General features: G+C 39.5%; 2 protein-coding genes across 3 annotated transcripts in view; one reads left to right on the plus strand and one right to left on the minus strand.

Moving 5' to 3' along the window:
- The window catches only part of LOC128873933 (thyrotroph embryonic factor), an 83190-nt gene that overhangs the window by 49512 nt on the left and 8582 nt on the right, over positions 1-25096 (minus strand). The window contains exons 1-2 of one of the 2 annotated variants that reach the window (XM_054117984.1): positions 8724-9758; positions 2634-2663 (exon numbers count right to left, since the gene is read on the minus strand). In XM_054117984.1, coding sequence (XP_053973959.1) covers positions 2634-2663; positions 8724-9114 — 421 coding nt within the window. In that variant the 5' untranslated portion in view covers positions 9115-9758. Of the gene's footprint in view, positions 1-2633; positions 2664-8723; positions 9759-25096 lie in introns of those variants that run through there. The other variant, XM_054117983.1, reaches the window with a different exon arrangement.
- Positions 23434-24647, plus strand: LOC128873937 (putative RNA-binding protein Luc7-like 2). The gene is made up of 2 exons (XM_054117994.1): positions 23434-24000; positions 24268-24647. Exons 1-2 carry the CDS (start codon positions 23798-23800, stop codon positions 24635-24637), a joined length of 573 nt encoding a protein of 190 aa, XP_053973969.1. The 5' UTR covers positions 23434-23797; the 3' UTR covers positions 24638-24647.

Raw genomic sequence — 25096 nt, forward strand, 5'->3', positions numbered from 1 at the left:
TATAAGCAGAGTTGAATCGAATAAAAAGTTTACGTTGGTAAAAAGTTACTCAGAATACGCGTAAAACCATCCACTTGTCTTTTTAACGGTGGTAGGTACAACCAGAGGTCGGACTCCCCTTCTCTATCTATAATATCTTCCTGGCCAAAACGCATCGAAATCGATTGCCTACACTTCGTGGTCTCTACTTATCAGCAAGAATACACTAAAATGTAAATTGGAGACTTGGAGTCTCGTTAGAAGCCCAATGAACGCATCTCGGTCTCTCATCGGCTCAAATGCCATGGATTACGCATTAAAGTGTTCTTCTCGACGAGTGGATCGATCACCTCGCGTATTTCTTGGTCGTCGATCTGTGGAGTATGCCTCGGCGACGCGCGACGGTACCAGATATTCTCGTTTCACCGACAACGTCGCCAGTCTTGCATTTTATCTGACAAGATGTGGCAATGCCGTGTTATGGCCTAGGTCTCGGCTGACGTTATGGAAGGATAATTCCATGCGGTCGACGCTTGGTCTCAGATTTCGCGTACAGATCATAATCTCGCCGAGGGGAAGAAAGGGGAAACTTGGACAGCCTGCTCCTCGACCCTTGGTAAACTTGGTTGCTTCAAAAAAAAAAAAAAAAAAAAATGCACGGCGCTTAAGAAATTAACAACATACACGAGGAGATTAAAACCACCGGCAAGCCACGCATGGAGGACAAAATCCGTCGATCTAGCTGGACAATGCTTCGAACGACAACATTTTCTTCTATTTATCTATTAAATGTTTAGTTTCCGAGAAAATAGCCGAATTTCAATGTATGCATCCAAAGTTAACTCGGCGTGTGAAGTGCGCGTAACGCGAATTAAGAAGAATACGTGCACGTACGTACTCTACGACAGAGGGTTAATAAAGCTACATCAGTCCCATCGCGATACTAAATGACGAGCAAATATTTCAAATTCAAATTAGTTCCCCACACGTGTGAGAAAATAGTGGATTATTTATTAGAACGCGTAATAAAAATGCATGAGAACACTGACAGTGACGGACAATGCAAAATGAAAGGATAAGTCCGCGTTAGCGTAGAAGCGTCCAAGCAATCGCCGCAGCTTCTCAGCGTACGAGATGCGTAATTAATAGCCTCGCGACTTATAAATTATTGACGATGAAACGCGTCGAATTAATGCACATATTAAACGGCCTTTTGTCCAGGCACGAGCAGCCAATCCCGTTTGCATCCGCCCCGCGGAAACTCTGCTCGCGCTGAAACGGAAAACGGAGAGGAGCGATGCCGATGATGATCCCGAATCGATGATTCTTTTATCGGTGCAAACATGTACATTTTTAACGAAAAGTTTTTCTACTCAATTTACAAGGACGCGACTAGTTGTCCTAACGGACATATAGTACATATAGTACAAATCTCATTTTGTAAATCAATATTTCCGTTGGCAATTCATGTAACGGAAAAACCTGCTTACATCCATTCAATAGTTTTGCGAACAGATGATTTCAGACCATTTTCTCCAATAATTTTACAAAAAATTTTGTTATTATTTCTTTATAGAATTCCTGAAATCCTATATCAGTTATTAACAATTTCTCCATCTCTTCAAAATGTGTTATCAATCACTTGTTATGTCTCACCCAAACAATTATCACGAAAAATAAATTCTAATCACACAAAACCAATTTTATTTCACACAATCTTCATTGGTACAATTTATTTGATTAGTCACTTTTCATAAAATTAACCATCCTGAATTATAGAAAATAAGGCATATTTCATCATGCTCGAGAAGGATTTTAGTGTATTCTACTATTATCTTCGTTGTTATGATTCCATAATTCACCGAACGGTTAAAGAATAGTTTTATAATCGTCTAAAAAAGTATCAAAATTCGAAGTGGATCTTGAAACTTGAAATTTTAGATCTCGAAATCCTCAAAGTGATTTTTACATCGAAGCTTTTCCGGGCAGTAACACTGTGTACTCTCCATTCGCGTTTAATTATTCGAATAAACTTTACTTTCATTTTTAATGTTCAAGTTAAAACTGCCATGTCCAACAAGAACAAATCAGATGAATATGTAAAATTTGTAACGATAGACGTTCCAAAAAAAAGTTCAGGTTATGAAACGTAACCTCAAAGTCTGCCCATCTCTAGATCACATCCGTGATCGACAGATCTTTCAATTGGACAGGATTCGCAGTAGAACGTCTTGGTTTCCTTCTTCTAATTCCTACGTGTGTAAAAAAAGGTGTAAAGCAAGGCTGGTCACCATGACTGCATCAGCGTCCGACTCCCATACTGTATCTATAATATCTCTATGCGTACATCTCGTATGCTAAAGCAGCCGTGGCGTCCAACCCTAGTGTAAAGCGTGAATGAAAAACTGAAGAGAGAAAAGAGCACGTGCAAATGAGAGACACGCGCCTCACTGATGTCTCGTATCCAGAAGTTAGCAGTTGGACGGAAACGATGATCATCGCTTGGATCGTTCGTTCAAGGATGGATGCAGAACCAAAAAATAAAATAAAATAGAGGGCGAAAGACGAAAAAATTAAAAAGAGAGAGAGAGAGAGAGAGAGAGAGAGAGAGAGAGAGAGAGAGAGAACAGAATGAGCTGTCGTTTGTCACTTACCCTTCAGAGAGGATGTTATCATGGGGTCACCTGAAAACGACACAAGTACAATATTGCGTGAACGTCATGTGTGAAAATGAGAGATACAAAGAGGGAGAGAAAGTGACAGATAGATATAAAAAGAGCGAGAGAAGCAGAGCCGTATGAAAACTATTTCGCGGCTGTCGTAAAATAGCTAATTGACAAATGTTAAAGTTACTGGAGATGAAAGATCAAAGAAAGGGAAGACAGAGCTGTGTTCGCTATTTGTATCTATTCGTTACTGTCTACAGGCCAGTCACCACAGATTTTATAAATACGATAATCAGAGATAGACATTTTACAAATTGTATACATACATATAAGTGTAGATACATGTACATTTTGAGTATTACAAAAAAAATTATTATACTATATTAATATAAATATATAAATATGTATATATTGTATGTTAAATAAAACAATAAATAATACGTGTTAATAATTGTGATAGATATACCACAAAATGTGTATTATCTTGAACTAGATAATAAATCAATAACATTTAATTTCAATTTCTGAATAAATCGTTGTTTCTTTTAAAGTGGTAATAAGAATCTACCACGAGTCAAGAAGTAGAAAAGAGAGCTAAAGCTTAGGTTGGTGTCCGACGGCCGGCGGCCGGCGGCCGCGGCGCGTGGGCCCGGCATGGCATGGCATGGCGAAGTAGGGAGGGTGTTTGGACCGGGATCGCAGCGCAGAGGTCAGGGATCAGCCATGAGCCGCAGAAAAGAACGGGAAAACGGTCCTCTCGTAGCAGATAGGGTATCTCGTCGCATAATGCGCAAGTGGGAGACTCGTACAGACACGCTTAGGACCGAGCCACGACCGAGCCACGTTCGAGCCAACTGTCTTCGCGAACAAGACTCTCTTCTTTGTTCGCCATGGATTCTTTCTCTGATGCCCTCCTCCCTTTATTAGGCTTTGTTTTACCTCGCCCTTACCACCGGTGAATGCGATTCGTTGCGCCATGCCGATGCCGTGACGCGCCACACACGAACCTAATGTTATGCGACTTTTGCACATCGATGATCCTGCCACCATTCGTTCCCATCCATGTTTAGACTTTCATTTTTCGTGTATGGGACATTTTTAGCGATTTTCCAGGGTATTGTCGCGCGAATCAATGTTTGTGAGAGATTTCAGGTGGTTTTACGGAAGCTTTAATCAGGAGCTAGACAGGCAGTTTTAATAGTAGCGTTCATGGGATCAGTCGCAAACCGAATGAAAAATGAAAATTCCTAAGCACGTTTCTATCTATCCTGTTGCTCGAATGAGAATGAAATACTTGCTCGGGATGGTTCGCGTTGGCCATGATTATAGGATGAGACGAGTAAACGAAATAAAACCGCTACCGTGACGTTATGTCGTTTCGAAAAGCCACGGAATGAATAACGCGTATAATCGGTTGATTAGAGAGAATGATATTGGCAGAAGCTCGTATCCTCGAGCGTAAGTGTAAATCTATTCACTGTCAGGATGCAATTATGCCGGTGCGTTGCAACGCTAACTAGCACCGGTTTCGAGTTAATCGCGAATATGAGTTATCGGATGTTTCTACCCTTGCAGCCAGGTTCCAATAAGCAACTACGGTTAGTCGTTTCAACGTTCGGAGACACCGCTATCATTTACCTGTGAAAGAACCTGTTAAACGTGTCCAGTGTAATTGAACACTGCACGACCTTCGCAAAGATCAATATTATTTGCTAATGTTTCGATTTACATGTGCATCGAATAATTTGTTACTTAAGGTAGTTGTGCAGTGAATTTATTTAATGGAGGATTTTACCAAAACTTCACTCGAACGTTCTTTGATTAAATATGAATCTTACGAGGCTGTTTCGATTTAAATTAATCACTCCAGTTTTATGAAAAACGATAATAAAATTCTGCGATTTTAACACAAATCCCCATGAAACATTCAGATTTTCACGTGAAGCGCGTGCATCTGCTTGCACATGCGAGTCATGTCAGCGCGTGTGGGTCGAGCAGATCTTCCGGTGGATTTCGCCCGATGACTCACCGCATCACCTACCTCGAATCGTTCGTTATAGGAAATGTATGAGCTGTTATTTTTTTTTTTGTTAACCCTGTTAGTACTTTAGAGCCGATAGATCGATATTTTCGAGAATCGCGGATTAACTCGTGAAATCAAGCGAACAAAGGTCATATGAAATTCCATTTGAAAAGTAATCGATTCTAATCGACTCGTTCTCGATTTCATTGCGATCTTGGTAGATCTTAAATCTTTACTCTGTGCCGTTATTTCATAGACTGTCGAAATGGTTGGAGTTACTGATTATAAATCTAAACTCAACATTCAGAAATAAAAATGGAGAATCTAACATGGCGGGACAGAATAAAGTTGTGGAAAACAAGTTGTAGATGAATCCAGACATTTGTTTACTTTTATCTGTGATTTTGACTCTATTATTGGAGAATGTTATGCTCCGCAATGTATAAATAAAATGTCGGTAGGTTTGATGTTAATTTGACCAGACTGTCGCTGTCGCTGTCGTAGCTCGGAATCATTGGAAAGGGAATATTAGCCTCGCCTTCGAGCAAATCCTTGATCGAGTGGCAGACGTAACGCGAAGAAAAAGATCGCAGCGGTTCAGTTTCGCGGTGGAAAAGAGGTGGAAAAAAGGTGGAAACTCGCAGGAAGGAGCCGAGTGGGACGGACGAGTGTAACAAAGTTCGAGAATGGAGTTGGTTGAAATAGACTGGTGGATAGCGAGACGAGGAGAACGAGGAGGAAATCGATTATTCGCCGACTGGCATCCTGCTATCGTCTGCTTAGGAATAAACATCGACCACCGAGTTTATCCTGGAACGTTGCATTATCCACGCCAACGAGACGGAACACCAGCGTCCTTGAGCGCTGGAAATCGCGTCTTGGGATCCTCGATCGAACGCGCTAACGTTGTATTCTTCGTGGAAACGACCAAAACGGGAACCACGGGAGATCTTCGAAAGATCGTAGATCGGTTGAACGCCGCCGCGATTAATGACGCTGGAACTAATTGGCGCGAGGCTCTCGAGACGCGTTTAAGTGAGTTCCTTCCGCGACTTGTTCGCGAATTTTCTGGAATATTACAGGTCGCGTGTCCTGGCAAGTCGATTTCCGTTGCCACGGGGATTTTCCATTTGTTCGTCAAGGTTTCAACGTTTCAACGTCTCTCGTGGCCGTTTCGAGCTCCTTATTTCGTGTTTCCTTTTTACGTGCGAGCGAACCTTCCAACTGTTGCTGTACAAATTACAGAAACGTCGAGGATATCGCAGTGGGTCGATAAGTATTTGCACATCTAGTTGCTTTTTTTATATTAGCCGAGTACACACAGTACAGAGATTAAATAATTCCAATATCCCAGATTAAAAAAAGAAAAAAGAAAAATAAATAAATAAAAATTTCAATTTGATTAAAAAATTAGTTTACTAGCAATTCGTATACGAATTATAATGCTTTCGAGAAGAAATTGCTAGAATTGCTAAATCATTTCAATGTCCTCGAACAACGGTATCGAATTGGACAAATTGCTTCAGAGAAGCGAACGCATCAAAATTCATTGCACAGGATGAGTATCATCGTCGAAGTAACTGGAAACCGCCCGACGTGGTCGCCTAGACTGACCACGTTTCAATTTGAATAAAAGAAGAGTATGAAACTCCGAGCGAGAAAGGATGGACCAATGGTAAACAGTGCCGCTCATGGAAATGGCGAACGATTAGATACAGTTTTCGTGTACCGCCACTACGGATGATGGACGTCGCTGTTTATTTCAGCGCCAGGATTATCATGAATTTCCATGGGAGGAAAATAATGGCACGCGCCAACTGCTACGTTTTCATAACAATGTACGCTCGCGAAAACATTCGCCTTCTTTTCAGGATATGGACAACGTTATTTCGAAGAGCTCATTTCCTCCCACGGGCTCTCTTACAATTAGATAAATTTCGACATGCAGAAGAGACAATTATTAATTAATTGTGAGACAATTATTTGTTACAATTTCATTTTCCTTTAAACAGTAACGCTAAATTATTTTTCTGTCGATACTACGTTTTCCAACATTGACAAGTGCATCGGAACCTATACAAAGATTCTTTTCCTTTCTAAATCAAAATTTCAAATATCACACATAAAAGATCATACAACATACTTTGAATATATTTTCTCTGAGCAGTATCTAAAATAGCTTTTAACGAACCGTTAACATTTTATTGGAATTCTATGAAGTCAATCAAACGTAAAACTCTCTACCAAAGCACAGACTGCATCCGCAGACATAAAAGGATTGTTTTTTTACTAGTACGTATTAAAATTATAGCGGACTTTATAAAGGATTTCTCTGATAGACATTTTGTCAGACACGATACAAATTGCTCAGCTGGAAAGAGCAACCAACGACTAGGAAATTCTCAAGCTACCACTATATCCAGTAGAAAATTTGTAATGCCATTACAAACACATATCGCGATGAATATGCAATTGCATTCACTGACGGGTCCAAGTCAAAGGACGGCACCTCGGTTGGTGCACAGCGCCACAAAACAATTATAGTAAATTACTGACATTACCAAAGACGGTTTCTGTCTTTTCAACTGGAAGTGCAGCTATGAGAATGCCAGACGAGTATACAAACATGATTCTTGGAAAGAGTCCTGTGTGTTACAAAGTTTATAGAAAAAGCTCCTTCGACTCGGAAACAAACAAGAACGATAGGTGTAGAAATGAATTCTGTGCCTTTCTAAGGTAAACTTATCGTTTAATTATAAAGAAAAATTGTACAACTTTTAATATAAATTTAAGGAGAGCACATACACAGGGCGAGGTGGTTAACTCTATCATCCTAAATAACTTTTAAATAATTTCTTAATTTCTTATTTAAATATTTTCGCTGGTCATTTCCACAGTTCGGGCTTAATAAATTCAAACTACAAACGACAACGCGACCGGTCGAATAAAAGCAACAGATTCTATGAATAATTCAGCGTTCGTTTCACCGACGGTTGCGTCGAGACTTCCTACTCGTCTCAGTCTTCATCCCTTCGCGACGCTTCTACCCAGACAGGGTGGATTTACTTCGTCGATCGTCGTTTTCGTCGACATTTTTGTTTTCGTCCGCGATACGTAAGCAACCACGTAGATTGTGTCGCGCGGTTACGCAAATGCCATTTCGCAGAAAAATCGCATCTACCCTCGTCATCCCGGCACTCTGACGCCTCTGAGTCGCTCTGAGCCCGTCCGAAATCGTTTCGCGTTTTCCACGCGAGCACCCATCGCGCATACTGTACTTGAAACGTTGCTACTTGTTTTCGCTACTGTTGCAAACAAAGGTCAACGATTATTGCATTCGACCGAAATGATCATCGTGCTCTCGGCTGTCTCAACGATGGATAGTGTCCTTTTAACTTTCGCTTACAAGATACGGCTCCTTTTTTTAAGGTTTATTTGGCCGCCGTTAAAGAAGCAAGGGATATCAAGAGATTTACGTGAAAGAAACGCGATCCTCAAGGGTATAGACATAGACAGAGCCAACGTATAAACGACAGAATGGGATTTTAATCAGGATGATATATACGATATTCACGAAAGAAGCTGAGCTCTCCGACGTTATTAATTCTTCCAGGAGAATCGATCCATTTGGTGATTGACGTCGCGTGACGATCGTCCGTTGCGCTTATGTAATTACGCGTAGAATCCTCTAGGGTTGCGATCAGGATAATAGGTATCCGGAAGCCAAGGACGAGATTGGGTAGAGCACGATGAGTCGAACTGGCAGTGGAAAGACTAGCAACATTTTTACGACGAATTCCTTCTCAGGATCTTGTATGTATCTTATTGTGACTTAAAGAGGCGTGCTTTTTAGGTAATTTTTAGTATCTTTTGTATGAAAAACCATAAGGTCTTGAGAAAAAGAGAAAACTTATGGGACAGAGTAATACTTAGTTGTTGAAATAAATAGTTCCATCGGCAAACAAGTTCGAGGACCGCTGTCCTAGTGGGACATCCTAGAGCACATAGCCGGCATGGTACCCACTGGAAGCCATAGTGAAATCTGTATTGGATACCTGGTCGGTCGTAAGCGGTGGCTCTTCTCGGCGCGTTCTGTCCCCTAACGGGGTGGAATTGCTGCTGTTGGTGCAAGGGTGGTGTCTGTGAGGGCTGAAGTTGCAGATGATACTGCTGAGAGGTCGGATAGTGGGCGGAAGTGTTCGCCGTGGATGCCGCCTGAGGTTCCTGTTGATACTGGCCCACCTGGTACTGATTGAGGTGATTCGGATGGTGAAAGTGAGAATGGGAATGGGAATGCGTATTCGGGTGAGACGGGGGATGGGGGTGAGGGTGTGGATGAGAATACGGGGCGCACCAGGTGTAATATTGCTGCCAGGAAGAAGCGGCGGCGGCGGCGGCGGCGGCGTCCACATTTGGCATCCCATCTCCTCTCTCCTCGCTCCCCATCCGAAACCACGCGCTAGGATCGCTTCTCGATGCCAGCTTACAGGCCTTCGATCGTTCTGGTTTCCCTTTCGTTTGCAATTTCGTTTCGCGCCAACTGTCCACTGGCCACTGGCAAAACACTGCTCCTCGAGCCACCGCGTCTTTCGGAACTCTTCGCGAGACTTTCAAGGGATTTCACTAATAAGGAACATTGCGAAACTCGGACACGAACAACACTTGGCTTTTGTCTTCGCGATGGGTTCAAGTAAGAGTTTGAAAGTAACAGTTTAAGCCGAGGTTGTTTCTTAACGTTTTTCACTGCAAAGTGACGCAGAGTACCGTTGACACGTGAGAAGAACGAAACCCCCGATCCTATTCATCGAGACACTATCCCTGTCTCCGAGCCACAAACGACGTCGTCTATTAGCGAACGCACAATTTTGATTTACATGCGCACAAAATTAACCCTTTTCACTCGGATGTTCCAGATCTCGACTCATCTCGATGGAAGACCTTTGGGAAACTTTTAATAAATAAATAGTCTACGGATGTTTATGAATTTATGACAAGTCGCAAGAATCGATTAAACGAACTTCTCGTATAATCGGCAAAATTTAATCAACAAATTCATGAAAAGCTCATTTTCGAGGGAACTGTGTTTACTAAATATTTTCAAATCTTTGGGCTGCGGACTGGACACCTTCTTCGGCCAACTATACATCCGAGTGCAAAGGGTTAAATGATTTCCACTTGTGACCGAGCAAATTCACATAAGCGGAACCGAGTAGCGTCTCGTTCGATTTTGTGTTTATACAAGTGATATTGTTAAGCTGTCGATTAGTTTTTACATATCCTGAGCCACGTCACGGCCGATATCACCTGTCACGCGTCACTAGCTGCAAAAAGAATCTCCCCAGTTGATCTAGATAACGATGATCACGCGACAAATCAAATCCTGCGAGTATTTTAACGAACCATTACTAAATATCGAGGATTTTCTACGAAAATTTCAATCCCATCCGTATCCATATTCAGTCGCTATGCTCTCGATCTTTTACATTAAATCTTCTAAAGCTATCGCGAACGGTTCGAACGAAAGTGTCAGACTTTTCAAAGCGTGTCCGTCTCCTCACCTTCGCGATCCTTTGACCATCGAATACCGTAAGATTAACAAGTAGAAGAAGAGCACAGTGTTCTCTCTATCACAGAAACAACGATGATAGATGACGATCGAATATGTCACATTGTCCTCAGTCACGCTCTTTCACGGCTAAACAGTGTAATTCCACTACTCGTTTGCAAAGAAAGTCTCGAAGACACGCTGCCCGAAAAGAACCCAACTGGCGGTAAACCGATCCTCGAATCGAACGAAATCTCTGCAGCCCTATATATGCCTGTATATACGTGTGTGAATTAATATACAGTATGTACAATTCCACTTATCCGAACTGACGACGGTTTTTGGTTGTCTAAACACTTTGGTGAGCTCTTATTATCCGAACTCGAGTCGTCAACTCCAGTTATATGAATTATCCAATTATCTGGTTGTCCCCCGATTCGAATAAATGGACTTGTACTGTATTATTTATGTATGTATGTATATATGTATACGTGGCGTACATGAAAATAAACATAATAATTGCAACATTTCCCCTCCCCCTGCCCCTCCCCCTCCCCATCTCTCTCTCTCTCTCTCTTTCTTTCTTTCTTTCTTTCTCTCTCTCTCTCTCTCTCTCTCCCTCTCTCTCTCTCTTTCTCTCTCTCTTACGTTCCTTAAAGAGATTATCAGGAAGTTCGCGTATTTCACGTACGAATAATCAAGGAAGAATACGCGCGCGTAGAGCCTGAAGAGGCTCGAGGATGACTGAGAGAAACAAGTTCCTCTCCTCCGCCTCGAGCGAAAGAGGGTTGAAAGCACGAGGCTCGACGAGTGAGCGGAGGGCGATGCCGGGGGATGTGCTCGGGTCCACGTGCACCAGGAGGCACGTTCCTTGGTCACGTGTATGCTTACACCCCGATAGGAGACGCGCTCGCTGAACGTTCCAGTTTATTTCAGCTGCCGGCTGACGCATGAAATTCGAACCGCTGCGAGCTGCGACAAACGGATTAACGTATTCTTACGTCGAGAGGTAAGTCGACCGCTGCGATAAGGATATTTGGAAATCAATGTTCTCACCTAGTTTGATGTATTGCACCGCGGCTAGGCGGTTCATTTCGACGTTGACATTCAAACGATCATATGTATATCTGGGGAACTGTATACAAAAGTTTGAAAATAGTCATTTGACCGGTCGTGATAGATTTATCGTGCAATTCGTCGAACCAATTTTTTAAAAAATATCACCTTATAGAGAATGACATGACATTAGGAGAGTGAATGAAAAAACAGGTCTGATAGAGCGATCGTTTAAAACGAAAAGGTTGAGAAACTGCTCCATCGCAATACCGAAGCAAATAATTTGCAGCGACTCGTCATTTGTGAAAAAAGTGAATCTGTCGATTTAAATATAAAATTAATTTCCACGTTTATAGATTTGAGAATGACTGATAATTATATGAAAAATATTCTAGTGTTAGTTATCAGATCGTCACGTATCAGTCCTTAGTATAATATCGATTCATCGTAGAGACAAATCGACTAGTGAGACCACTGATACACTCTATTAATAAAAAACGGTCGAGAACATCGATAAGGATATTTGGAACTCGATATTCTTTCCTCGTTAGAGGGATGATCCGTGGATATCCAGCTTTAATTAGCGTGTCACGTTACGTTTTTCGCGATGAATAATTCATCCCGAAATTAATCATCGACTAATTGATACTCGGCCTCGAGGAGGTGACGACAACCGTTTTAATGGGATATTCAATCGTTCGCAATCGCAGAAACGATGCCCAATTTAGACGCGCTTCGATAAATGGCCGAACTTGTTTGATAAAGGTTGTTCGATAATTAAAAACGTAAACGTGGTGCTATTTTCTTAAAGGAAAAGAAAAAACAACGGTCGAACAATCAAATTTAAAAAAAATAGCGCCAAGAGGGGAACCGAGGACACGTCAGCCGTGGCCATGGAGTACGTCGACCCGAATCGACCTGACCTGCGACAACCCAACGTGTTCGACGACAAACTGTCGTATATCAAAGTAATCTCATGCGCGAATCATTGGGACTGGGGCCGACGCGACCGACGTATGTATACGGACGTACAAAGTGTATCTAAGGGAGGGGGGAACACGTTACGCAGTCATCGGTGCTTGTCACACACTGTTTAATGGGCTACTTCATTTATCCTGGATATAATCTTGCGTGTACCATTAATAAAACATTCTTGACTTAACCGTCGGCGTCGCCTAACTGTTTGTCGCTAAGACTCGTCACCTTCTACTTTTGATTTCTCCAGATTCAATTATTAATGAATGTCGTACATTTTTAATAATACCAACTCTAACTGTACACATGTTGATCCTTTCGATACGTCTGTTTTCTATTTGAATTCAATTCGTTTCTTTTTTAGAAATGAATCGCGTTGAACCAGGGTTGTCTATAAATGAAAGACCGTAGCCAGATAAGAAGGGACTATTTGTCCCAGCGTAGATAGCGTTCGTTTTTGTTTACATGTATTCCTGTGAGTCGCAATTGTAATTTGGCCAACGACAATCAGATATATTCGCTGTCTCGTTAGGGTTAAATCCTTTCGCGAATAGAATCTGATGCACCGTGCAACCGCAACCCCCCGAGTCGAGCATCGATTCCAAAGGTACGTTTATCCTTTACAGAGGTCGCACTTGAGAGCCGGACGTAAATGTAGAAGAATTACCTCATCCGTGGAGGGTGAAACCATGCGGTCCACGAACGCAATTTATATTTTAATCGACCTATACAAGACCTTTATCTGTCGAACGCCAGGCAATGTCTCGCCCATCTACCCCATCTGCCGCTCGCCACCCTCTACACCGTCATCTCGACGAAAGGAAAATGGGAACAGATAGGAATAAAAACAAAATCTATCTATATATACACACACGTGTGTATATGTATAAAAAAACGGAGTCTCTCATACTTGGACGAACGTGGCCCACAGAACGATCTCGTTGAACCGAGGCCAGGAGACCGGCTGCGAGATTTAAATATGGACGCCGCCGCGCCGTCGGCGCGGAAAATACAAAAGAGTGCGCGGGACGTTCGTCACTGTCTCGGTCCGGCTGCGATTGACTGGCGAAATCGTGCGAGAATGTTAAACGATAATAAACCCCTCCACTCCGATACAATTTAGGCACGGAAGGCTGACCAAGTTCTACAGACTCCCTGTAGCCTGTCAAACTGATTGCGCACGCTAAATCGTCCAAACCGAATGAAACTAATTGCACTACCTCCTCCTCTACGTGAATTTTACCGTTCCTTAACCGATCAAATTTCTTTACGAGCAGCTGTAAAAATAATTCAACACGTGTTGGCTGCCAGGCTAAATCGTACATATGGATCAAAGTCGGCATAAATGGTTGGCAAGAAACAGAATGGTTCTCTACAAAACCTTTTGGAATAAGTGAAAATAACCGTGTTCTGTAAACCTGATGTTAAAGTGGTCGATTTTCTATCGGCTTTCTATAAATTACAAGTATCGTTGATATCACCCAACACGTATTATGAAAATAATTATTTGTGTGTATGCACGTAAGTATACCGTATGTATATCCGTCGCTGTACGCGTACAAACGCCAGGAAAACATGAAATAACGGATAAAATTTCTTTCTGTTTTATTTCAGGACGTATGCGATCAATGAGTTAAATTTAAATACTGGGAATTCCCTGTCATATTTTTCGAAACTTGTTGATTTAATATCGAGCTATTGTAACACTCGTTACGCAAGAGCCCTTCGAAGGCAGCCAATAAACAGGTATGTAGTTCTGTTTCTACACGCTTTGTATTTATTAGCTCCCCGATCTCCCCATCGAGCCACCACCCCCACCCTTCGACACGATTTTCATCGAGTGCCGCTGCTCACGTGTCCCGCCACGTGAATCTGACACGTGGGAGTACCGTTCGCGATATCGAACCATCCCGTGCTCGAGATATTTCCGAGATATTCGAGATTTCCATAAAACTCTACGTGGAAGGATTTTCGTCTCTCTGATTACGAATCATTCAAAAATGTTGAATGGCGAAGCCAGTTTGACCCGTTGATTTGTTACAAAGTTATTAGGATTTTCCTGATTCTCTCTATAGGAAAGTTTCTTGATATGGTAATTTAAACAATTTTTTAACAATCCAACTAAATCATTTTTGTAATTCATTTTCATCTTTGGTACTTCTCCGATTATGATATATACAGGGTGGTCCACGTAACGTGCTCAACCCCGTTAACTTGTAAACTTTAGAATCTAAAGTATGCATAGTATAAAAAAAACTGTTTATACAGAAATTACATGATTTTAAGGGGCACGTTACGTAGTGCATATGTTCCTTTTGTAGACTGAGACGTTTCTGACATTTCTTGTGCATTAGGCGAATGGTACGCAATATAAAAACTCATGTAGTTATTAAAACTAAATATATATGTCTCGTTAATTAAAAATAGTGTTAAATGATCGCACGTGATCAACTAAATTCGTTCCACAATTTCAAGGTCTGCTTCGTTATCTTAAATGGAATGCTATACTTTTCATGTAAATACATATATCGAAGTCGGAGTATCGAAGTAAAAAAGTATCGACTCGAATTAGCACTAAACCTAAAATTTCGTCATCATCGAGATATTTTCATTATTATTTTTTGTTTCGTTCACGGCAAAGTCCGTGACTAATCACGTGGGAAAGTACCACGTGCATTAGGTAGCATTGTAATGCGCATCGTGTCCTTGCGGCATTCGCAAGGCATTTTGCCATTCCCGTTAAATACCACGGTACACAGGATGAACGCGCAGCATTTATAGAATCTATGGCAATCAATGAAGCGGGTTAGAGAAACGGCGGATATGCGGACTGAAGATTTTAAGGGGGAAGTCTAGTTCGGCTAATGTTTTTTTTTTTTTTTTGCAGTGCGTGTATTTTTAAGATATATTAGATCGTCCCACGAGTTCATGCCACTTATTATTCTGCTAGTGTGCAAAATGGAAGAAGAAAGTACGCTTCATTTGATGAACGATTTTAGGGAGTCACTACGAACAAATAAGAGCTTGATTACCTCTTTACGGTTGAAAAACTAGTCTTGTAGCGTTAACTCAAACTTATTGTCTCAATATTTACTAGCATTACCTAGTATTTATTTGCGATACAACGCGAGAAAAAGCAGTAAATCAAAAGTTAATCTAAAAATTCCTAAAACGATATGCGACGATCGTGATTTTCCCATTTTTCTGAATCTACATAGAAAAGACTCGATGCCGGACGTGCCGGCTACGAAGGCCGGTCTCCGGACGTGACATCACTGACAATCGGTTTTTCAGACACGTGAGAAAACAATTGTTCCTTACAATGCCGTAATAAAATGGTACACTACCGAGATCAATTTAATTGAGCTTCTCCGTGCGTGCCGCAGCTGGACGAGTACATTGATCACAATGATACAACACCGACAAACGATAATACAAACAACTCGCTGGAACCTCCATTATTCGAAATTTCATAAACATATCAAAAATAATTTAACAAATAATAAATAATACCAGTCGAACGATAGAATTAAAAAAAATATATTATCTTATAGAGAATGACAAAACGAAACTTTTTTATGTTTACAGTTTATTCATATGACGTTCACTTTCAGAGATAAAAAGTGAAAACTTAGAAAGCCTTTTTCCTGAAATTCATGTTTTCCAACGAACTTTTAACTTTTCAATTTTTATCTTCGAATCGAAGCATCCTATGAATAAACTGTAAATATAAAACAGATTCGACTCATCATCCCCTATAAGCCGAAATTTTTTTTAAATCGTTTTAACGAATATAAATATTTCTCTTAGGCCACTTCTCGAAAACCTTCGATAACCTTGGAGATCTTCCGAGATAAAAAGAAAAAGAAATATATACATGTCGAATTGAGTAACCTCCTCCTTTTCGAACTACCTAAATTTTGGATTCGGTAACCAACTATCGTTCGGGGGTGTTTTGCTACCGCAAGGATTAATAAGACTGTTGAAGATGACACAACTATTACGCAACTTGTGTACTCCATTCAATAGTACTTTATGAATGCGGAACTCGACATGTTGTCTGCCATAATATCAGATAGACAAGGAAAGGATTCAATCTGTCCTCCTTAATGTGCTTTCGCAGGATGGTAAGACACGTATACATACATACATACTATACTCGTAGAATATTACATATGACATCCAATCATTTTAGAAATATCCAATTAAAGGAAAAAGTATTTACAGACAAGTCTGTAGGTACACGAATCAAAGGTAATCGTGTTTCTAGGTAGAAAACTAGAAATTGTAATGCGATAATATAATGGAAAATTCTGAGAAAATTCTGAAATTAAATGTAATATTATTTTCTGATATTTAGAATCGCTCGTTCGCGGTAAATCACAGCGAGATGGTGACTCAGATGTAACACTTGGAAAACTCGATTGAATGAGATGCCTGAGGCTTACGTAACGGCGACGATATCGACACAGCGAGTTGCAGCGGCGGCGATGTTTGCGATCGGCAAGGCCATGCCTCCAGAATTTACTGGCTACCACGTTACCCGATGGGTAAAAGGTTTCGTACAGACGACTACAGCGAGTAACTTTATCATTCGAATACTTTACACTTTCTTACATCGTCGCTTTATAATTTCTTCTATACCGCGGGATAAAGTAATTCAGGAGGTATTCTAGTCTAGAGCTTTTAAAATATTGACTTTTTTGCATTTTCTCAAAGTATAGAGTCTATACTATACTACACTGTACCATACCATACTATAGATTTTTAAAAATATGTCTGTAGGAATCTCTACGAAAAATAAGCCACGGAGATTGGACCCCACGATCTTCAAAGTCGTCCGTTTCTTCTACACGACCAATCCCGCACCCTGCAATTCGTGTTCTTCTTGAACTCCTTATTCTTGACTTAGGGGTATCGCGATACTATATGTACATCTACCAAAGGATTTGATTAAATTTGGAAAATTAATGAAGTTAGGGACGTCTAAAGAAAAGGTGTCCGCAATGACATATAATCGGCAAAATAATGGCTGAAAATAAGTCGTACATTAATGAAAAAGCACAGAATATTTGTTATCGATATATAGAATGGAGCCTGCGATTTTAAATGATCAACCTTTGTATAAAAATATATACGATATCGATCATAAAATCTGAGATAATATTTGAAATAACATTGTTTGAAAGGTGGTCAGGTGTGCTCTGGGATTCGTAGAAGGTGTGCAAAGAAATGAACGGCCGAGCAATTAGTAAGAAATCTCCGCGAAGAAAATCCGTCGCGCGGCGATTGCTGCAAGGTGGACAAGAGAAAGAATTCGATGAAAATGTCCCATAAAATGGACAGGATAAAGAACGTGAGATTTCTCGCTTCGGGATTCATTAAAGGCCAGAAGGCTGACGATCTTACGCGTATACCTCGTACCAAACGAATCGTGAAGCTGCGCGCCTTTCGCTTCCGGTTCACCGATCTCTCCACATTCGTTAAGCCGCGCGTTCTGTTCCCGACATTTATGCGACCACTTTCGCTTGGCCTGGCCACGATTCTCCGCTACTCTTTCCAATTCATCCTCCCGAGCAAATAACGCCTACGCTTACGAATCTTCGACTAACATCTTCCGAATATTCGTTTCTGCTATAACACGCGTTTACGGGACATTTTAATTACGTATTTCTATCATTAGGGAACTGAACTGGGGAACTTGGGAAAAAAACTATAGCAACTGAATATTATTTTCTTCGAAATATTTCATTGTAACCTTTAGCTTACGTTTAACATTAGTGGTCCATTGCAATATAAAAAAACCATTTTCAAACGCCATTTTAACCGCGGAATTGAATAAATTGCCTTTTAATATATCTATGTACTTTATTACACTTAATTCAATGGATAAGTCTAAGGTATCTTTTATTTTTATTTTATTTTTTTTTTTGCTATCATTAACGATTTTTATTATATTTTGCGGATTGTTAAGTTATTCTTATGCATTTTTTGTCGCTTTCACCCGATCGTTAATTTTGTTTTGGCATGTCCCGCTGCTACAATTTTATCGCAAATCTTCTCAACGTCTACTTCTCATAAATTATGCTGTTTTGTAATTGCTGATAACGAGAAGCAACCCTTCCTCGTCTCTTATGTGTCTCTCTAGAGTTGAAAGGGTTAAATATCTTTCAAATATTTCCTACATAACCGCAAAATATTTGGGGCGGACCCAATCGTCAGAATTGTATGCAGTTAATTTTACTTTTTTTATTTTACTGTTTTATATAATATGTATATAAAAAACTCTCATCAATTAATGTACTTGATTTTTTCAAAATTTTGTCTAATATATCGAAGGAGGCTCGAACGAAAGAATCGAACAAGGTATCCATAATTCTTTTCTAACTCAAACATTAACTAGCATCATCTATAATATCCATTAAACTTAATACGACAATTCCTGTGACGAAGCTAGGCAATTTAGAATCATTTGGACAATCAGTTTATGCAGGAACTCGTGTCAGCCAGCTAACAATAAACAACTCGTACACGGATCTCGCATGGATGGATGCGTCGTGTCCGGTGAGCGTCCTTGTGCATTCACGATGCTTCTCATTTCGCTATACTTGACGAAAAAATACAATTGGCGATAGAGAAAGATTTAAAAAAAAAAAAAAAAAAAATGTAAGAATGTAAGAATGTAAGAATGAATACCAACGAAATCGTACGACACGCAACGAGAATGTTATTTCACCAAATTAAATCTGTCGATAAAGTTTGGCATTCTGAAAATGTTAACTAAATTATCTATATCGATATATACTGTTTGTAATTTTTATTGTCAATATTGAAATTCTGGTTTTTGAAATACATGTATATACAAAGATCAGCATCGAGAAAATACAAAAATACAGTGAAAGCTGTTTTGTGCGGTCTTGTGGGGTATATAAAAATCATATGATATTGTAAATTCGAATTTACTAAACGCGAGCATATAACTGCGGTCGATTATTAATAAAGGAAGAAAAACGAAACGCGTCGTCTATTGCATTGCGGACAGTGTGTGGCTTGACATTAGTTACATACTTACCGACCTTCGATATGTGTGGATACACAATACACATTACACATCTTTTGACCATGAAGGTAGGATTAATTATTACGTGGGATTAATTATTTTTTCTATTTAGATACAGTTTCTGTATTACTTTTATTTTATTTTTCGACACAAGTACTCCCTTAAAATGAATATTTCCAAGTGAGGCTTTTTTTATGCGGTCCCTCTCCGCTGCAGAACAAAATATCTTTTTCGATATGGCATGAACAATTATTTGTTGTAGCTATTTACAAAGTTTCTAAATATTTTTTTAAATATGCGTTTCCTATCTACCGCTGAAAAACAGGTTAGACTGTATTCCCTTATCTAAAGAACCATGTCCCACGATTAATTCGGATAAGAAAGGTTTTCTGGTGTATTAGAGATACCGATGGTAGGTTCGCGATGGTGCCACGAAATTCCATGAACCCGTGCCAGATGCCAGTAGAGTCCGACTGTGTTCGTGCTGCTCTCTGCAGGAGATCCCGCTAACATTGTAAGAAGCTCCTTATCAGAATTTATTCTTTCTCGCCTACTGCGGCTGAGATTTCTTAAATAGCATCGACGTCGATTATTACTTTACCGAAATCATCGCTGTATGCATCCAACGATCGAGCCCCTACCATTCTAACCCAAGATAATCGCTGGATTACAAACAAATGCAACTATGACTACACGTGGTATCAGATTCTTAACCCAAATTGCTTTATTGACGTAAAAACGTGTACGACTGTTGCGAAACGAAACACACACCACATCACTTGTATAAAATTATTATACTTTACTGACTTCTCACACTTTTTTCTCTATTAATCTCGTATATAGTTACCTATATTTTCATTTGTACAAAATCTATTCCTTGTATTTATACTTTTTTTTATATATATATATAAAACGCAACAGAAACAGTTTGTTTACAATAACAGGGTAATTAAAGTGTGGCAATTAGTCGAACAAGTTTGTGAAATACACGTAGGTACGTGACGTTCTACGTAACGGTTAATTTCTGATTGTGATCACGTAAACTGAAGGAACTTGATTAAAATTAGATCGATCGATTTCACCGATCGTTTGAATTAATACCAACCGTTTATCTCTACGCTAATTAATAATCGATCCACGCTCCAGACGCATCTAATCTCCACCATTAACCTAAAACGTATTTTTTCTAAATACCTGTTTTGTTCCAAGTAACTAGCTATTTACCGTATCGAATTTGCATACGTTATATCATAAAGCGTTACGCTTTATCCTGCAGGATCGTTAAGCATGTGCATCGCGTACGATCTTGGCTTGTTTTCATTTTTAACGAGGCAGAAATTTTTTAAGCAAACACGCCGCTCAACGATTACCGATATTCAAACATGATGGAATTTTATCGGCGTACGAAGGAAACATGCTATGTGAACAATTACTGTAACACGTATTTGTGGTTAGTAGAAGTTAGCATAACAACTATTACAACAATCGTAGTAAGATATACATATATACAAATATATATTTTATACGCGTGTAGTACATAATAATATAGCATATATATATGATTCAAACAAATGCATCGGTTTTGTACCGAGGTCGCTTAAAAATATGAGAAAAAATAAGAACATAGCCCATGTATGATTAAAAAATGAAGAAATTATATTGCTTGTTTTACAAGTTCATAGTCGGAATTCCGTATTTCTTAAGTAAGAAGCACCTATGTAAAAATCTTTGATTACTTTTGTTCATCTTTCGTAACCCTGTTACACCCTGCGTGTGTACATTTTAATGCAATCGATAGAATGTGGGATCATGTAAATCATCTTACGTAAGCATTGTTGGTATCATGGTTCGTTTAAATTATTTCAATCTGATTGACGAACATAGTAGTTGATAAATATTCGCAAGTATGTACGTTACAAGGAATATCGCAAGACGTTATTTGCTATCCGGTTCCATGGCGACAGGTAATGTGTAATTACTTATCTTTAACACGGCAACTCAAGGGAAAAAATTATATAAGCAACTTTTCACATTCTTCCGAACAATTTATTCTGTAACAACTAATAAATCACGCGGCCTCGTTGAAACCGAAAAGAAACGTGTTTCGCCAAGAAAGTGTAGCAATTAAAGCTTGCCTAAACGTAAATGTTTATGCTACTGTTAAATAACAAACTTAACGATTCAGTCTTTCCAAACATGTCGCACAGTATCTGTTAAAAAATACTACACTAAAATGATAAATTACTTAAAAATAGAACCGATTAACAAATTGTAAAGGTTTAGCAGTAATTTCAGTGTCAAAGACAAAAATATTGAAAGTTAATTAAGGATAGTTATTCTGAAAATCTGTAATCTCAGATTGAATTTGTAAACAATTTTTGGACCAAGTAGTACCATTTCAGAGAAAAAATAAAGCAACTCTTCTTATTTTGGAGAAAAATGAAAGTTACAAGGAATACATAATTAGAACACTGAAAAATATTACACAAACATATTTTTTTCTATCGATTGGTGTTCATGTGCAAGGAGTGAAAACTATCCCTGGACTTGTGAACGAAATTCCTATTTAAATATATTGTTTAAAATTGATCTGCCTCTAGGAAGACTTTATTTCGGACCAATTTCACTGTCTAGTCGAACAATTTCAAATGGACTCTCGTCCAAGTATTTCGCTCCAAGATGCCATTGAAACGCGACAAAACATTCGCGACACATTTCGCTCGGTTTCACTTTTCTCGTCGCTCGTCTCCCGTCGATAACTCGAACGGTAATTTTTCGAGTAGTTCTCTAATTGCGTACTAAATTTGCAAGTCAAACAGGCGGAAGAGTACTATATTTACGAAGGCATGAGAAAACAGCTTCGGTGACGTCACCGTTTAAAGGTCTATCGCGGTCTACTGGCGCTATTCGGTGGACGTTTTATTTCTGCTTTGTTGGGCCAACAAGACCAACAGAGAGACCGCGAGCCAATGAATGGAAGGAAAGTAGACATGCGAACCGGAAAGAAATAGATAGAATTCTGATTTCTTGATTTCTTTTGCTGGATGTTCGCCAATTATCAAACCAGCGACCATTTCCAAACAACTTGAATGGAAAGAAGTACGGTAGAATCTTCCGTATCTGAACCCCCATGTCCATTTTTTATTGAACAATCGATGCAATATGTTAATTTGTTAATATACTATTTCAGTATAATGTACAAATTTTTGTAAAAAGAACTTCAGAGTAACACTGCACAATAAACATTCGTCACTGTTTGGCATTGTTTCTGCTGTTCAAATAAACTGAAATAAAACAATCAACCAACCTTTTATTCCGTGAGAATATCGTCATCGTGTAACGGAAAAGAAATTCAAAAGGAACTTTTTTCTAGATACAAGAGGGTGCACTCCATTGTGAATCAACCCAATAGAATAAATGACGTCAGCATGCGCGCTAGCAGCTTCCAATGATTCCCTTAACTTTCCCGTCATGTTGCCGATAAATAATAGTAGGATAATTGTATAATTATTCGTAACTTAAAGAATGATCGATCCCTTACTAATGATTAGTTTACGGATTCCATGTGTTTGTAATATAAACTAATACAGTAAATGAAATAATAATATTATTATAATTATTCTTTATTATTGTAGTTTTATTTATTATTGTTCGTGATAAATGGATAAAATCCACAATTTACTAATAATTTAGGTGTTTTAGGTATGCAAAAATTCAACATCCCGTATGGAATAAGAATATCCTCGTTTTTCAATTACGCCACTGTATCAAACGGGCGACAATAATACTAGCGACGTGACTGACTGTATGCAACCGACAATCGTCTCGTGGAGACCGGTTGCGATTTCTGGTCAAATCGCACGAAATTTCGCGTGCTCATATTTCCAAAACTTTAACAAAAGGATCAAATCTCCGTTCGTAGTAAAAAGAAAAAGAAGAACTAGAGAAGAAGTTCTCTAGCGCTTTTCGATGACATCTGGATAGAAAATTTGTAATGTGACTACCAGACCTGATGAGAATTATAGCAATAGCAAGGATTCATCATAGATGAAGGCAATCTTTTCGAATACACGGCGGCTGGCAGGCTACAGTTTCCAAAAATGTAAGTTTACCATGTTCGACTGTGTCTCGAAACATTTCAATATATTTTTCGTTCCATTAACACGTTGATCGCCACGTCACTTCGAAATGGGTGACAGGACTTTCTATAAAGTTTTAAAAATTGTCAAGGAAGCAACATTTCTTGATAGACGTATCGGCTGAACTATTGAAGACAATAGTTGAAATGATTGAGAATACTAGACTATTGGACCGTTGAAATTCTAGAGGCAAGCTAAAATCCTATAATAATTTATAATAATTCCAAAACGAAGCACCATTTGACATTTTTGCAAAAGCAATTGTGGTTCAGAATCGTCTCAGCTACCCTCCATTTCTGGATCTTACACTAATTCTGGTACACCCTGTACGTATATTCAGAATTAGCTGCGATCATGCCTGTGAAGAAGTCTCGCAAAATCGAGGCGCAAGTCGTCGAGGCTATACGCAGGTTGCAAGCCGTCCATGGATCGACTCCGCGAGAAATCTCCAGTCACATTTCTCAGGAATACAACCTCCCCGTGAGCGAGGTCAAGCGACAAGTTCAAATCGCCCTGAAGCGAGGTGTGGCATATGGAATACTTCAACGTTCGACTGGGTAAATTATCTTAAATTATCCGCCAGAAATTTTCAGTTTCTCGCAATAAAAAAAAAAAAAAAAAAAAAAAAGGGTTCAAGCTACTACAGACTGCTTCCACTTATCAATAACAGGAGTGAAAATGTTCATTTGTTCGTTTATGGAAGTCGATTTCCCTATAATAAATAATCTTTTTTAACCCTGTCGTAAAACAGAATGAGACATCTGAGAAAAGGGGCCAGGTTATATGCGATATCCTTTCTGATTCAAGATTACGTCTTTTTCCAGAGGATGTTACACGTACAACCAAGACTTCCTCGAGAAAAACATGATGAATTCTGGTGACAGTGGTGTGGAAGTGCCGAGCCACAGAAGAGGTAGACGCAGACGACGACGATCCAGAAGATCTAGCAGGAGGCGGCGCAGATCTCGGCGCAAATCGCGCAGGAGAGGATCCCGCAGAAGAAGGCGCAGCAGACGTAGAAGGAGGGCTGAGGTTCCGAAGGAAATCGACGGATTACTGGAAAAGTCTTTGGCGAAACAACCCAAGAGAAGCAACAGCCTCTTAAGAAAGGAGAGTCCACAAAGCAATACATCCTCCGTCTCCGATTGTAACGAAGAGAGAAAAACCTCCAAGAGAGATTTCACGATGGTTTGATTCAAAGTATGTACAAAGATTGACACAAGAAAAAGAAACAGTACAGCTGGTAAAATTTACACGTTTCAGACTGTTTCCGTGAATCCATTTCCTCGTTCAACACGTTCTTCGTCGAGACTTGTTTTCTATTTTCTTAGAAATTTTATTAATAAAATGTCGCGACCCGTTGAGTACTAGAACATACAATTTTTTATAACAAATTTCAGAATTCTTACAAACATTGTAATTAGATGTGTAATAAAATGATTGTCTATATCTGTTATAGACAATCATTTTATTACACATCTAATTACAATGTTTGTAAGAATTCTGAAATTTGTTATAAAAAATTGTATGTTCTAGTACTCAACGGGTTAGGTCTGGGTTAGGTCTGGGTTAGGTCTGGGTTAGGTCTGTTACGCACACTTTAAATACCTAGCGAGTATACAAGAAAATTTTCAAAACGCAAAATACAGCAAA

The sequence above is a fragment of the Hylaeus volcanicus genome, chromosome 3 (genome assembly GCF_026283585.1).
Source record: "Hylaeus volcanicus isolate JK05 chromosome 3, UHH_iyHylVolc1.0_haploid, whole genome shotgun sequence".
Classification (NCBI taxonomy): Eukaryota; Metazoa; Arthropoda; class Insecta; order Hymenoptera; family Colletidae; genus Hylaeus; species Hylaeus volcanicus.

Bases quoted from the DNA above. Each gene is read 5' to 3' on its own strand.
- LOC128873937 (XM_054117994.1), top strand. From the start codon at position 23,798: ATGCCTGTGAAGAAGTCTCGCAAAATCGAGGCGCAAGTCGTCGAGGCT. The intron at 24,001-24,267 runs GTAAATTATCTT...GTCTTTTTCCAG, and splicing joins ATACTTCAACGTTCGACTGG to AGGATGTTACACGTACAACC.